Source organism: Penicillium crustosum, assembly GCF_028827405.1.
Source record: "Penicillium crustosum strain IBT 35664 chromosome Unknown utg000005l_segment0_segment0, whole genome shotgun sequence".
In the NCBI taxonomy this organism is placed as follows: domain Eukaryota; kingdom Fungi; phylum Ascomycota; class Eurotiomycetes; order Eurotiales; family Aspergillaceae; genus Penicillium; species Penicillium crustosum.
The window spans coordinates 3330386-3342706 of NW_026623126.1; the positions used below are offsets into that span (position 1 = coordinate 3330386).

Consider the following 12321-nt stretch of genomic DNA (forward strand, 5'->3'; position numbering starts at 1 on the left):
AGTATACCCTACCGTACTACTATTCTTGATTTTTATATCCATCTTCGCCGGAGCCTAAACTCATATCTGCCTTCCAGTTGCTGGGTTTATTTGCCATTGCTGTCTCGTTCAAGGCAATGGTGGGACAGCCATAAACTAATGCACTCACATTTTGCATTCCGGCTCGCATCTCCCTTTACCAAAGCTCCAGTCAGACCTGGATTGTAACCCTTACAGAGGGAGAGCCATTATGCCCATCCAAGAGCAGTAATACTACACACCAAGGAGATAGTGCGCTTCTAAAAAGGGTTTGAAGACAGTGCTCACCCACTGACTTCTAGTTCCTTCCATATGCATTTCATGTATCTAGTTAAAGCCCTTTCCACTTTCGAAAAAGATATCAGTCAGCATCACAGGTAGTAATCAGGACTTCCAAATCACATTTTGGGTTATTCAATTTCCCCAATACCCATATTTGATTCTGATAGCACTAATTCAACCACCTCTTAATGTCTCATTCAATATAGCCTAAATCACGGAACGCTCGTGCTAGGATCTCATGAATTGTTTCATCTTTCCGTAGGGTATAATCCATCATCGAATCCCCAGCTATAGCCGCTTGCTCCGCCGCTTGGCGTTTCACTTTAGCATATAGTTCCAGATCCGACGGTGTTTTGAGTAGCCAATCACGAAAGATACGATGGCGTGTAGCCTCGGGCGAGTCAGGACCCCACACGTGGAGATTAACATGGTAAGCTCCAGGCCAATCCTCCACAAAGAACCGATGCTGGTGCCACAGCGGCTCGCGCAAGATGAACCGAAACCCTGCCTCTTCAAGCGGCTTCACATAGGATGCTTCATCCGTAGCGTCCTTTATTGTCAGATCAACATCGATAACGTCCTTAGCTGGCAGGCCAGGGACACTGGTAGAGCCGGAATGAGCGACGTCCAGGACCAAGGGCCCGATGGCCTTTTGAATTCGGACTTTGACTTCTTCGAACCGTTGCGGCCATTCTGGGTTCGGCTCAACTATGGTAATGGGGGGTTGTACCGTTCGTTGGGCTACCCGTTCTACTTGCTCCGGTTTGTACTCGTAAGGTGCGAGAATCTGCGCAACTGTAACGGGCATTGTAGATATGATGGTAGTTGGTTCTAAGCTGGTGGAGGAGAATGGGAAGGAAATTAGAGGCTTGAACAGATGAAGCGGTATATACTGATTTGGTCTGTGGGTGACTTTTACTTGGACATAGGAAGTGACAGAGGAGAGTGAGACTTTGGGTCAGATTCTGAGTGAGATTTCGCGCTCTTGAGGCTCTAGTGTTTGAATTGTTTGCATTGCTAGAGTTAAGACAGAGCAGCGTATTATTGTATTGGCATTCCGAGTCTATTCCTAATACAGACTAGTAAGTTTTGGCATTGATTTTCTCGAAAGTGTACATGTGTATGTAGATGGGGGGCATTCTACATGAGATCCAACGGACTAGTCATCAGAGCAGATTGCATCGATATCCCCACACCTATTTTTCCATGGATACGGTGACGGGAGGAGTCTACTATGAGTTACCAAACTACTTCGGTTGCCACTGCTGTTTTGTTCTGCACAAATTTGATGGGTCAAAATACTCTACGGTATTGAATTCACCGTATGGATAGGTTAACGCCATTCGTTGCGCGGAGAAGCATAAACATGCTGTAATAATACATGGTTTGTCTCGTACTAATTACATTTTCTACTTCTTCTTCATTCAACTTCATATGAGACGGTTCTACTACAGTCCAAATTTGGGTATTTCTACCGAGTCGCTATCATATACTGAGGTGCAAGAATACGATAACTCGGTCACATTATTCTCACTTGAAGCACAGGTATGTCCTGGCGGAGAACGGCTTTCATGCGCATCCACACACCCCGGCCTTTTAACAAGCCAAGGGTCACTGGAAACTCCAAGCCCACCGATATTCTTAGAGGAAACGCAATATTTAGGAGAAGAATATCTACAACGATCTACTCCGTCCGCGCTTCCTAACCTATGCCTACGATTTCAGGATATCATGCTACTTGTCCACAACCAGCCGTATCTACTTTCCCCTGGTGGAACGTCTTTTGTCTCCCGTCGACCCTCTTGTATTTGTGTACACTTGTCATGAGGATTCTTAGACTCGATTAGGCAGATAGTCCGATCCTATACTGCCGGAAATAAACCAATATATTATGCGACTTGCAACATGTGCAACACGGATTACGAACTTCAATTTTTTGAATGCAATTAATATGATATAACCCTAGTCATCACGAGGTAGATCAATTTAGGCTCAGGTCTAAGCCCGGATGGTTCCCAATGGACAGACCACAGATGAGTCACTGATTCGGTACTTACCTTCGATGGATGTAAGAAACCTATCTAAAAGTCCTCGGGTCATTTTCGAAGCCGCTATCGCAAAGGCCTGGTCGGCCGAAGCCGTTTGTTCTTACAACCTTTCTTTTCTACGAAATCGTCAATACAAAACCCTAATGTAGCGGAAATATTTTCTGCGTGACACCATATGGTTCTTGTCCCCTCAGAAGCACATGGGGCGTCGGGGAATCTCAATACGCCAGTGAGGGCGGATGGTGCTGCTTCCATGCCAGGAGACAAAAAGTTGGATGCACACTGTCTTCTCTCTCTCCCTTGCTATACTCAAAGGCTTTATAATAATTGTAGCTACAAATGCATTACACGTGATTTTATAAATGGTCTATTAAAGTGTTTCATTGCATTTTGTAAGGAGTAAACAAAACAAAACAGGGGCGGTAATTCAGGTCTCTTGTCCGAAGGGAAATCTACGCCGACTTGCCTAAAGATCCACTAGGAACCTGCCGCCAGAAGTCACCCACACAGTCACCACCTGCCACATGTTATATAAAAAGTCCGGTTGTACTTTTACGTATTCAGTAGAAGATATATTTTACTACATTCTATATTGTACAGCTATCTATCATCCTCGCGATGTTATAAATATCCTTCTGATCAGATCAAGTCCTCCATCTTCTTTCTCTCTTACAAATTCCTCGCCATGGTCGTCTCCCCTGGGAGACAATGGAACTTAGTTCATTAAGGATCTTTTCCTATATCATGGCTTTACAAAATCAATATAACAATATCTATGCGCCCATTTCAATACGTTCATCCAGGGTCTGTAAGATATATATCTAGATATAGTGTTTAAACAATTAGCAAAACTCAATCTTCTAGATTATAGACTAGTAGTTTAATTTGTATATGATTGAATATCCAGAAGCTATGGAGGTAGACTAAATACATTAGAGATTATAGAGGGACAAAACCCACCTTATGTTGAGCCGCGTGGATCCCCCCCGAGATCGGTCCCGGCAACCCGGGAGGCGCTCTTGGCACAACTTAGGGCGAGCTTAATCTTACAAGGCGCCCCCCTTAGAGCCTCGAAAAGGCCTAATGTTAACCAGCTAGATATATAAAATAAAACAATCCAAAAATCGTGTCTCAATATATAGTATACAGTATACATAGTCTACATAGTCTATAATAGTACATAGCCACATCCACAAGTCTTCTACTCGATCTTCAACCCCTTCTTCCGCGCGGCCTCAATAGCCTCAATAAACAAAGCTTTACAAGGCACCGAGCTACCAAGTCTAGCACAAAGCAAGAAAGCCCCGCTCAACTTCCGATGCAGCGAGTACGTCTCCTCAGGCGGCGGCGCCAGCCGTTCGCGAATCATAACCGGAATCAGCGCGCGCACGCGGTCCGTGATCGTCTGGTTACTGAAGTCATACAGATCAGGCGAGGAAAGCATGAACGGCTCCGCGATTGTCGTGATCGAGCTCACATGCGCGTCAACCATCGCCTGCGATTCCATTCCTGTCAGGTATCCAAGCTCGATGGAGAGGTCGTGGCAGGTTTGGCGGTCGTTGCGGGAGGCGGCGATTAGTGTGCGCACGTAGGTTGTGATGAATTCTTCGGGGTAGGCGCGGGATGCGCCGAAGTCGAGGAGTTCGAGTTTGTTCGTTGAGGCGTTGTATAGGAAGTTTGTCCAGTTCGGGTCCGTCTGCATGTAGTGGAATTCGGCGATCTCGCGGAGGCAGAGGCGCATTATTTGTGTGCCGATCCAGTCGCGTTGGGCTTGCGTGAAGTCGGTTACTTTGGTTACGGCTACGCCGTCGAGCATTTCCATTGTGAGGACTTGTTTGCCAGAGGCATGGGCGATTATCTCCGGGACGATGAAGACTGGGTCGTCGGCTAAGAGCTCGCGGAAGCGGTTGGCGCCTTCGGCTTCACGGATGTAGTCGCATTCCCAGGCTAGTTCGGTGCGCGCGTTCGCGATTGTTTTGTCAAGGTACAGACCCTTTGGGAGGAGGCGGGAGGCTGTTAGAAGAATGGAGAGGTTGTTCAGATCGCTGTCGATTGAGTCGGCGACGCCTGGGTATTGGATTTTTACAGCGACGGGTTGGCCGGTGCTTTTTAGGACGGCTGAGTGCACTTGGCCGATCGAGGCTGCTGCCATAGGGATCTCGTTGAAGGAGGTGTAGAGGTCGCGCCAGTTGGGTCCGAGGTTGTCGGTAAGGACTTTGTCGCGCTGCCAGGCGGGCATGTAGTCAGCGCGATCTTGCACGCGTTGGAGGACTTGCTGAATTGGTTCGGGGAGCATGTTGGAGTCTGGAGAAATTAGCATGAGCATTATAATGAGCTAGACGATGCACGCACCTTGGATGCTCAGCATCTGTCCCAGCTTGAGAGCTGCACCGCGCATTTTTGACAGCTTGGCTACCATTCGTTCCATGTTACCAGCACTGAACATAATCGAGCCATTGTCTTGGCTGCCAGTGGCTCGCCGGAAACTTTCCCCGACAGCGCCAAATGCCATCGAGGTCGCCAGACCACCGTACTGCCACAATCTGCCCAGTCGAGAGGACGGTACACGCGACTCTAGCATTTGGTACACTTGTGGCTCCTTGGCCTCGCTGACGGTCTTGTCACTGGGCACCACGTCTTCGGCGACGCTGGCCGCAAGCTCCTCCATCTCCTGTGCCTCGGATTTTGGAGTAACCGTAGAGACGGGCTTAGCGACATCCTGGACCGACTGCCGAGGCTTCGCGGCCAGCTTCCAGTCCCTTTTTGGTGGCGGCTTTCCGGAGATCATGCGCGACACTCTCGGGCTGTGGAAAAGACCTTGGAGCATCTCTTCGGACATCTCCTGCTCGACCGGAGCAGGTTTGCTCGCTTCAACAGACGAGTGGAAAACATCCGCATTCAACCCATCACTACCAACTTGAGCTTCGCCCGCGACCCTGGGTACCTTCACTCTTGGCAGGCTCGAGAGATCCGGCTCCGACCGAAGCGATGGCTCATAGAAGACATCCTGCTGCTTGCTCACATCTAGAGCGCTTGGTTTCTCATTCCCGCTGTATGTTGCCGTCGAAGCCGGGATCTGCGATTCTGCCTCACGTTGCAGTTTGCGGGCGAGGTCGGGGGTGGCGACGTTGCAGTGCTAGCGGGCGGCTTATCGGCCGATGTTGACTTGTCGGCGAAGTCTGCTGGGCTCGGCGAAGGTGGTGGCGAAGGTTCGTCAAATCGGCGTGCCAATGCTGCGGCGGCTTGAGCGGTCAAAATCAGGCCTTCTGTTTGGGCCTTGATGCCCTTGGTCAGGGAGGATGTGCGCGTGTAGACATCTAGCTGGCGTTGTCGGATGGCCAGGTGTTTGGCTGCGACCGTTTTGGACACATTGAGGAATTGGATGGCGTCGAGCAGACGCTTGCCTGACATGGTTGTGGAGATGACTCTAGTTCATGACGCGGGGAAAACAGGGTAAAAAAAGATCAGATAGCAATAAACCGGTCTAGAAACGGTTAATAATGTGAAACAGTCAAGCTGATAGGGAGCACTCGGAGTTGTGCGGTCTCCGCCCACTTTTTTTGCCGATCGGCGAGCTTCTTCTATAAGACCGCGCTCGATACCCTCCGGTCCAGATGCTACATTAGTTCGCGCATATTAAATCTGTATTCTATACAATCCACATATATTATCCCTCTACCACATATTTGATAGCTACATTATGATCCTCAAAGACACCCAAGAGCTAGAGGCCGAGGTCACACTCCTTGAGTCGCAACTGCAAGATGCGCGCGCCCAGCTAGCAGCCTCCGAATACCCCAGCCCACCCTCCTCATGGGCCGTTAAAGGTACGCAAATATATACCTCCAATGTCGCATACCTCTAGCTAACCCATTCCTAGAACAATATAATACCAATAATAACGAACTCACCACCTCAACCCGCACATCTCTTCACGCCCTCCTTCTCCTCTCAGACTCCGCCCTCCCACTAGGATCTTTCGCCTACTCCAGCGGACTAGAATCCTACCTAGCGCACAACAAACCTTCCCGCATAGCTCCAATAACCTCCTTCCACCGCTTCCTCAAACTCTCCATCGCCTCAATCGCAAGCACATCCCTCCCCTACGTGCTAGCCGGATATCGACACCCCTCAACTCTCGACACACTAGACAACGACCTGGACGCATCAACGCCGTGCATTGTCGCACAGCGTGCAAGCATTGCGCAAGGCCGCGCGCTCATCGGCGTCTGGGAGCGGGCATTCAGAGTCAGCTTTGCTGGGCCTGAGAACCCAGCTTCGGGGGAAACCGCAGCCGCCGCCGCTGCCATTGATGATTTATCCGATGCGTTGAAGTCTTGTTTCGAGGAGGACGAGGACCTTGGCCCCAAGGGCCATTTTGCCCCGCTGTGGGGTGTGGTCTGTCGGGCTATGGGTCTGGACTTGCAGCAGACCGCGTATGTCTTTGTTATGAATCATGCTAAGGCTGTGCTCAGTGCGGCTGTCAGAGCGGGAGTCATGGGCCCTTACCAGGCGCAGAATGTGTTAGCTGGTCAGGCATTGCAGGATACGATGATGAAGCGCATTGCGCGGGAGTGGAATACGCCTGTTGAGCAGGCTGGACAGGTTGTTCCTGCGCTGGATCTTTGGGTTGGGAGGCATGAGTTGTTGTATAGTCGGATCTTTAACTCATGAGAATATTAAGAATTAAGAATCAAGAATCAAGAATCTTCATAATGAAAGACATTGAAGTCATGGGGGCGTGAAAAATCCTCACATTGCATTTGTCATGTTGCTTTGTACTTTTGGGTTTGCTCCGTACACGGTAGTCCTACATGACTCAGAAATCTAGAATAGCTCAGCCTCTTGAGGAAAATCAGTGTGCGCCGGTCTCTCGTCCGGAGAGGATGAAGAACGACGCCCCTGCGCCTTGAGAAACCCACCATTGCTTTGGTTTGTAATGGAAAAAAAGAGGAAAAGGGAGATAAATAAAAACATGCCCCGAGTTAGGGTTAAGCGTGCATAACTCGTCAAACGCCGGCCCAAACCAGACCTGCTAAACCACACAAAAAACACCACACCATGAACCTGTCCGGATGTGACACACTAAAAAGAGATAGACGTAAAGAGGAAACCATCGAAAGGAAGATATAATACAGGATTTTTCAAGGTCGATCAGAGGGTAATATGCATGTGGTCGTTGCTTCCGAAGGATTTACCGCAGTTAGGACACTTGCGGGAGCGAGACGTAAGACGCTCTTCGACGCAATCTTTGCAGAATACATGGCCGCATGTTTTGATCGCAGTGTTTTTAAAATTGCGACGACACACAGTGCACAGTGCAAGTGTCTGAAAGAGGTTAGCTTTGGTTCATTAACAGATGTGGGAATTCAACATACCCGCAACATTTCATACTCCGAGGACGAATTGCCGAGACTCTTGTTCTTCCAGTTGTCCAGACTCTTCTTGGTATCTGAAAGCGACTGTTTCAAGCCAGCGACCTCTGTCTCGGCTTGCCGCAAAGCAGAAGTTGTGCTTCCCAGTGTCGAGTCCTTGGATACTGAAAGACTCTTGAGCTCGGCAACCTGGTTTTTCAGGCCTTCCATGAGGATGTTGCTTTCGGTCAGCTGCTGCTGAATGGCGCGGTGCTTGCTCAGGGCTGCATTTAACGCCTCCTTCGTCTCACTGGCTTGTTTGTCCATATTGGACACCAATGACCGGGTGGTTGATTCGGATTCCTTCAGCTGGGCCACAATATCTGACGTCTTAGAACTTTGCATTCTGAGCGTTCGGACCTCGACATCACGTGCTTCTTTGCTTTTCATTGCGGCAAAGAACTTTTGATCCGCTTTAGACTTCTCCGCCGTCAGCCGTGCAACCTTCTCTTCCATAGCCCCGAAGTCAGTAACTTTCTGCGATGCGAGAGTAGCAAACTTGGTGTAGGCCGTCTGCATCGATGTCAACTCGGTGTTGAGCATGGAGTACTGGCGTTCCAGGCTGGTGTACTTGGCGCGAAGCTCTTCCAGCGGCATATCATTAATATTGTCGTCGGACTTGGAGCCTTCAATCTGCAGTCGTAACCTTTGACTTTCCGACTCTAATGCTGTGATGCGAGCTTCTCTAGCGTCTGCCAGTTCTTGCAGTTTCAGACTGGAGGTCTTCTTCTGATCTTGCGCAGCCTTTCGCATCTGCTGGTCGGCCAGAAGTTCGTCGCGGGCATTTCGTATCCGAGCAAGATCCGTTTCGGCCCTCATCAACTGGGCTTCTTTCTCAGCAATCGTACTTTGTGTTTCATCTTCCACCTGGATCTTGTATGCGGTTCTTTCCGAGCGGTATTTCTCTGCTTCCTCGCGAAGTTGAACATTTGTCGCTTCCAGGTGGTTGATTCGCTTAACTACATCGTCGTATTGTGATCGAAGGTGTTTAAATAAATCAGTGTGGGCGTAATCGTCATCGGTGAATTTTGAAGACTGGGATCCCGATGTGAGCGACAAAATGACAATATAACGACGGGGTGGATCCAACCTTGATTTTGATTTCGGTGATTTGGCTTAGCAGGCTGGCATTTTCGGCTTCCAGTTTCCGGACTTGTTCCTTTTGTTTCTCCGAAATTGCAGTGAGTTTGTTATTGGCTTCTTCCAACTCGGGGTTGCGGTCTCCTGTGGGAGTTCCTCCATTAGCCGGGGACGATTCTTCGCGCTTCGATGGTGCCGTTTCCCCAGGTCGTTGAATACCCATAGACTGCTGCTTTTCCAGCTTTGCAACAGTCAGACTCTTCGCGCGGTCAAGTTTCTTTTCGGCCACCAGATAGCGCAGCGAGGCTTCCTCCAGGCTTTCCTCCAACTGTTGCTTTTCGGCTAGGGTTTTTTCAAGCTCGGCGATCGTTACTTTTTCCTCGGCCAACTTCTTTGCAAGGCGACTTTGTACCTCTGAAACATCGGTAGGCGCATCATTAGACTTGGACTGAATTTGAGAAATTATTGCGCGAATATCCTCCGACCGCGATTTGAGATGCGTCTCGAACTCTTCAACGTTTTCAAACTGCAGGGAGCTTTTAAAGGAGTTTTCTGCAAATGGGGTTAATATTGAAATAGTGGGTGCGAGGTGGGGTAGGACGATGGTACTGACCTTGGCCTTCCGCTTGCGATGATCCGAGTAGTAATTTGACTTCATCAATCAACTGTTCTGAAATTAGTCCTTGGCCCCCGAATTCTTGCGAAGTCGGTACAAAGAAGCGAAAACTCACCTGTTTGAACCACAAATCGATAATACGGAGATGATCATTGTGAAACGTGGCAGCCTTTGACATCTGACTCAAACGTGATTCCAGTGAGGATTTCTCTCGCTTATACTCTTGCATCTGGCGCAAAATCGCTTCTTTTTGAAATCGCTATCGCAAAAGGCTCCGATTAGCTAATATCCAACAGGGGACCAAAATCGAACCTCCAGATTGCGGGCGAAATCTAAAACACAAACTTACCTCCAAATCATCCTTCCATGGCATATCGGCATCTGGATGAGGCTTGCTACCACCGTTAACACCGGTGGCCTGTTTCTTCAACGGCGGAGCGGAGTCATTGTTGTCCGCAGCGGGCCTCTTCCGGTCTTCCATCTTGACAAGACCGGGTTCTGAAGACGCGACGGGGGGTTCGACGGCCGGCATCAGTGGCTAAACTGGCATGGGAGGGCTATTATCACCACCGGACCGTCCGTCAGTCAGCCAGACGCAGATTTCGAAACTGTGTCCAATCCTGTCGAAGGAAAGCCCGGTAGAAGAGAAAATAACGAGTAAAAGGAAGCGAAAGAAGAGGGAGTAAAAGAAGGGCGGGTGGGCAGACGATAGAAGGGGTGGGATGGCAGAGATCGAGGAGTTGAAGACAGGAGGATTTTCAACGAGGTTTAGCGTCCGCTAGTGCCGTCACGTGATTCCCACCCACTTCCCCGGCCTGGAACTTTTTACGATCTTCATCAATCCACACCTTACAGCAATGGGCAGCCATGAAGTCCTTTTCCAGTTCTGCAATCAGTGAGTATTATCTCAGCTAGAAGTATAACTGTGCAATCTCTAACTGTATGTTTGTCAGATAAAACCGGCAAGAAATTCGCCCCGAAGGCGCCTATCCGCCGTGCGCCTGCCGCCGCGCCAGCGAGACGACCTAGTGTTGTCCGACAGTCGCCAGCCGAGCCTGTTCAGGAAGACAAAGCTAAAGATGTAGCTGACGCTGCACCGATCCCTTCTGTGGCTGCAGAGCCAGAACCACCGGCAGTCACAGAGGTCTCACCAGCCGTCGCTGCCCCCACCACGGAACAAACACCCATTGTTTTGAATAATGGAGCTACTCCTCCGATCGCCACTCCTATCACCGCCCCCACCACTACACAGATCGTCACACCTACCGCTACACCCATCGCCAAGCCGACTCCGATACCCAAGCCGAGTGCGATCTCAAAGCCGACTCCAATCGCAAAGCCAACTCCGATCCCCAAGCCGATTCCCATCTCAAAGCCAACTCCGATCCAAAAGCCGGCTGCTATTCCTCTGCCACAGAAACGTAAAGTCTCTATCTCTGTCGCACAACCTGCAGCTGCAACCTGTCTTGGCCGCTCCGCCTACCCCTCCTTCTACTCAACCCACACCATCTCCCGCCAATGTCTCCACTAGTGAGGTTCAGCCTCCATCCTCCGAGGACCATGGACCAGAGACGGCTCTTTTAGAATACGCCAGGATTGAAACAGCGCGGGCCGCAGAAAACCTTGTCGATTCGAACGAAGCTCTACCCCAATCTCAACCTGAAACCCAACAAACTACCCCCGTCGAAGGTCGACCAGCAAAGCGCGCTCGAACCTTGTCAACTACGACTACTCCGGTCCCGGCTCGAAAGAAATCCGTATCCGCAGCGGCAAGCCGCCGAGGCTCCCAGTCAATCGTGCCTACCATCGAATCCTCAAGTGCAACCCCCAGTGGATCCAACCTTTCGACTCCAGATCCAACAAAGCCAAAGAAACGAAAATACTCAAAGGCCGGTACCTCGGATCCTGAAGGTAGCGAAAAACCAAAGCGCACCCGCAAGAAGCGCGAACCCACCCCGGAAGGCGCAGAAACAGTGGAAATCTTGCCGAATGTTGTGAAGATGTCCGAGCTTTGCAAAGATCTGAGAACTGGAAAGAAGTCCAAGCGCGAGACAGAGCTACGCAAGATTGATCAGGCGGAAGAAGAACGGAAGAAGCAAGGCGGGACTCCTGGCCCAGGAACAGGAACCCCTGTCAAGCAAACTGAACCCGAACTAGAGAAATCCGAAAAACCTGTCGATTGGAAACCCCAAAGTGGCCCCATTATGCGAATCGTTAACGGCGAGATCGTGCTGGATAACGCGTCCTTGCAAGTCGATCGTCACGCCGATGCAGCCCGAGCCGCCGGTGACCTTGAAGATGTGGTGGAAAGTTCGTTCACTCGGAAGATAAATCAGGCCTCCTACGGCAAGCGTACAAAGACCGAAACATGGGACGAAGAGATGACGGATTTGTTTTATCGCGGGCTTCGCATCTTCGGTACAGACTTTATGGTTATCAGCAAAATGTTCCCGGGTCGGTCTCGTCGTCAAATCAAGTTGAAGTTCAATAATGAAGAGCGCCGTGATCCGCAACGAATCAAGGAAACCCTGATGGGGCCGACTGAGGCCATGGACATTGCAACCTACTCCGAGATGACAAATACCGTCTACGATGATCCCAAGATTGTCCAGCAAGAGCTTGACGATGAAAAGAAGCGCATCGAGGACCAGCACGCCAAGGAGAAGGAGATGCAAGAGGACATGCTGCGCAACCCAACTGGTGGTGATTCCAAGGAAGACAAGAACGACAAGACGGTTGTTAAGAAGTCGCGCAAGAAGGCGGGCCTGAAGAACCAGGGAGGCGGAACAGAGGAGGTTCTGGGATCGATCGATGACTTTCCCATAGCTTAAGTCGGGAATTCTAATAGAAATCTTATGAAGCG

At 50.1% G+C, this 12321-nt stretch overlaps 5 protein-coding genes across 5 annotated transcripts; 2 read left to right on the forward strand and 3 right to left on the reverse strand.

The window, feature by feature from the left end:
- Window positions 1-493: 493 nt before the first annotated feature.
- On the reverse strand, window positions 494-1108 carry N7487_011939 (GrpB family protein; the record flags this gene model as incomplete). Its single annotated transcript, XM_056879669.1, has 1 exon — window positions 494-1108. The coding sequence occupies one exon, from the start codon at window positions 1106-1108 to the stop codon at window positions 494-496; it is 615 nt and encodes a 204-aa protein (XP_056724988.1).
- Window positions 1109-3549: 2441 nt separating this feature from the next.
- Window positions 3550-5759, reverse strand: N7487_011940 (protein kinase COQ8; the record flags this gene model as incomplete). Its single annotated transcript, XM_056879670.1, is given in 3 exon segments — window positions 3550-4652; window positions 4701-5424; window positions 5442-5759. The coding sequence occupies 3 exon segments, from the start codon at window positions 5757-5759 to the stop codon at window positions 3550-3552; spliced, it is 2145 nt and encodes a 714-aa protein (XP_056724989.1).
- A 289-nt stretch (window positions 5760-6048) lies between these two features.
- On the forward strand, window positions 6049-7022 carry N7487_011941 (urease accessory protein UreF; the record flags this gene model as incomplete). Its single annotated transcript, XM_056879671.1, has 2 exons — window positions 6049-6175; window positions 6229-7022. 2 exons carry the CDS (start codon window positions 6049-6051, stop codon window positions 7020-7022), a joined length of 921 nt encoding a protein of 306 aa, XP_056724990.1.
- A 480-nt stretch (window positions 7023-7502) lies between these two features.
- On the reverse strand, window positions 7503-9990 carry N7487_011942 (E3 ubiquitin-protein ligase BRE1; the record flags this gene model as incomplete). The annotated part of the gene is made up of 6 exons (XM_056879672.1): window positions 7503-7676; window positions 7727-8797; window positions 8853-9394; window positions 9456-9507; window positions 9574-9717; window positions 9808-9990. The coding sequence occupies 6 exons, from the start codon at window positions 9988-9990 to the stop codon at window positions 7503-7505; spliced, it is 2166 nt and encodes a 721-aa protein (XP_056724991.1).
- Window positions 9991-10325: 335 nt separating this feature from the next.
- N7487_011943 (transcription factor TFIIIB subunit BDP1) lies at window positions 10326-12289 on the forward strand (the record flags this gene model as incomplete). Its single annotated transcript, XM_056879673.1, has 3 exons — window positions 10326-10353; window positions 10412-10884; window positions 10913-12289. 3 exons carry the CDS (start codon window positions 10326-10328, stop codon window positions 12287-12289), a joined length of 1878 nt encoding a protein of 625 aa, XP_056724992.1.
- Window positions 12290-12321: the final 32 nt, after the last annotated feature.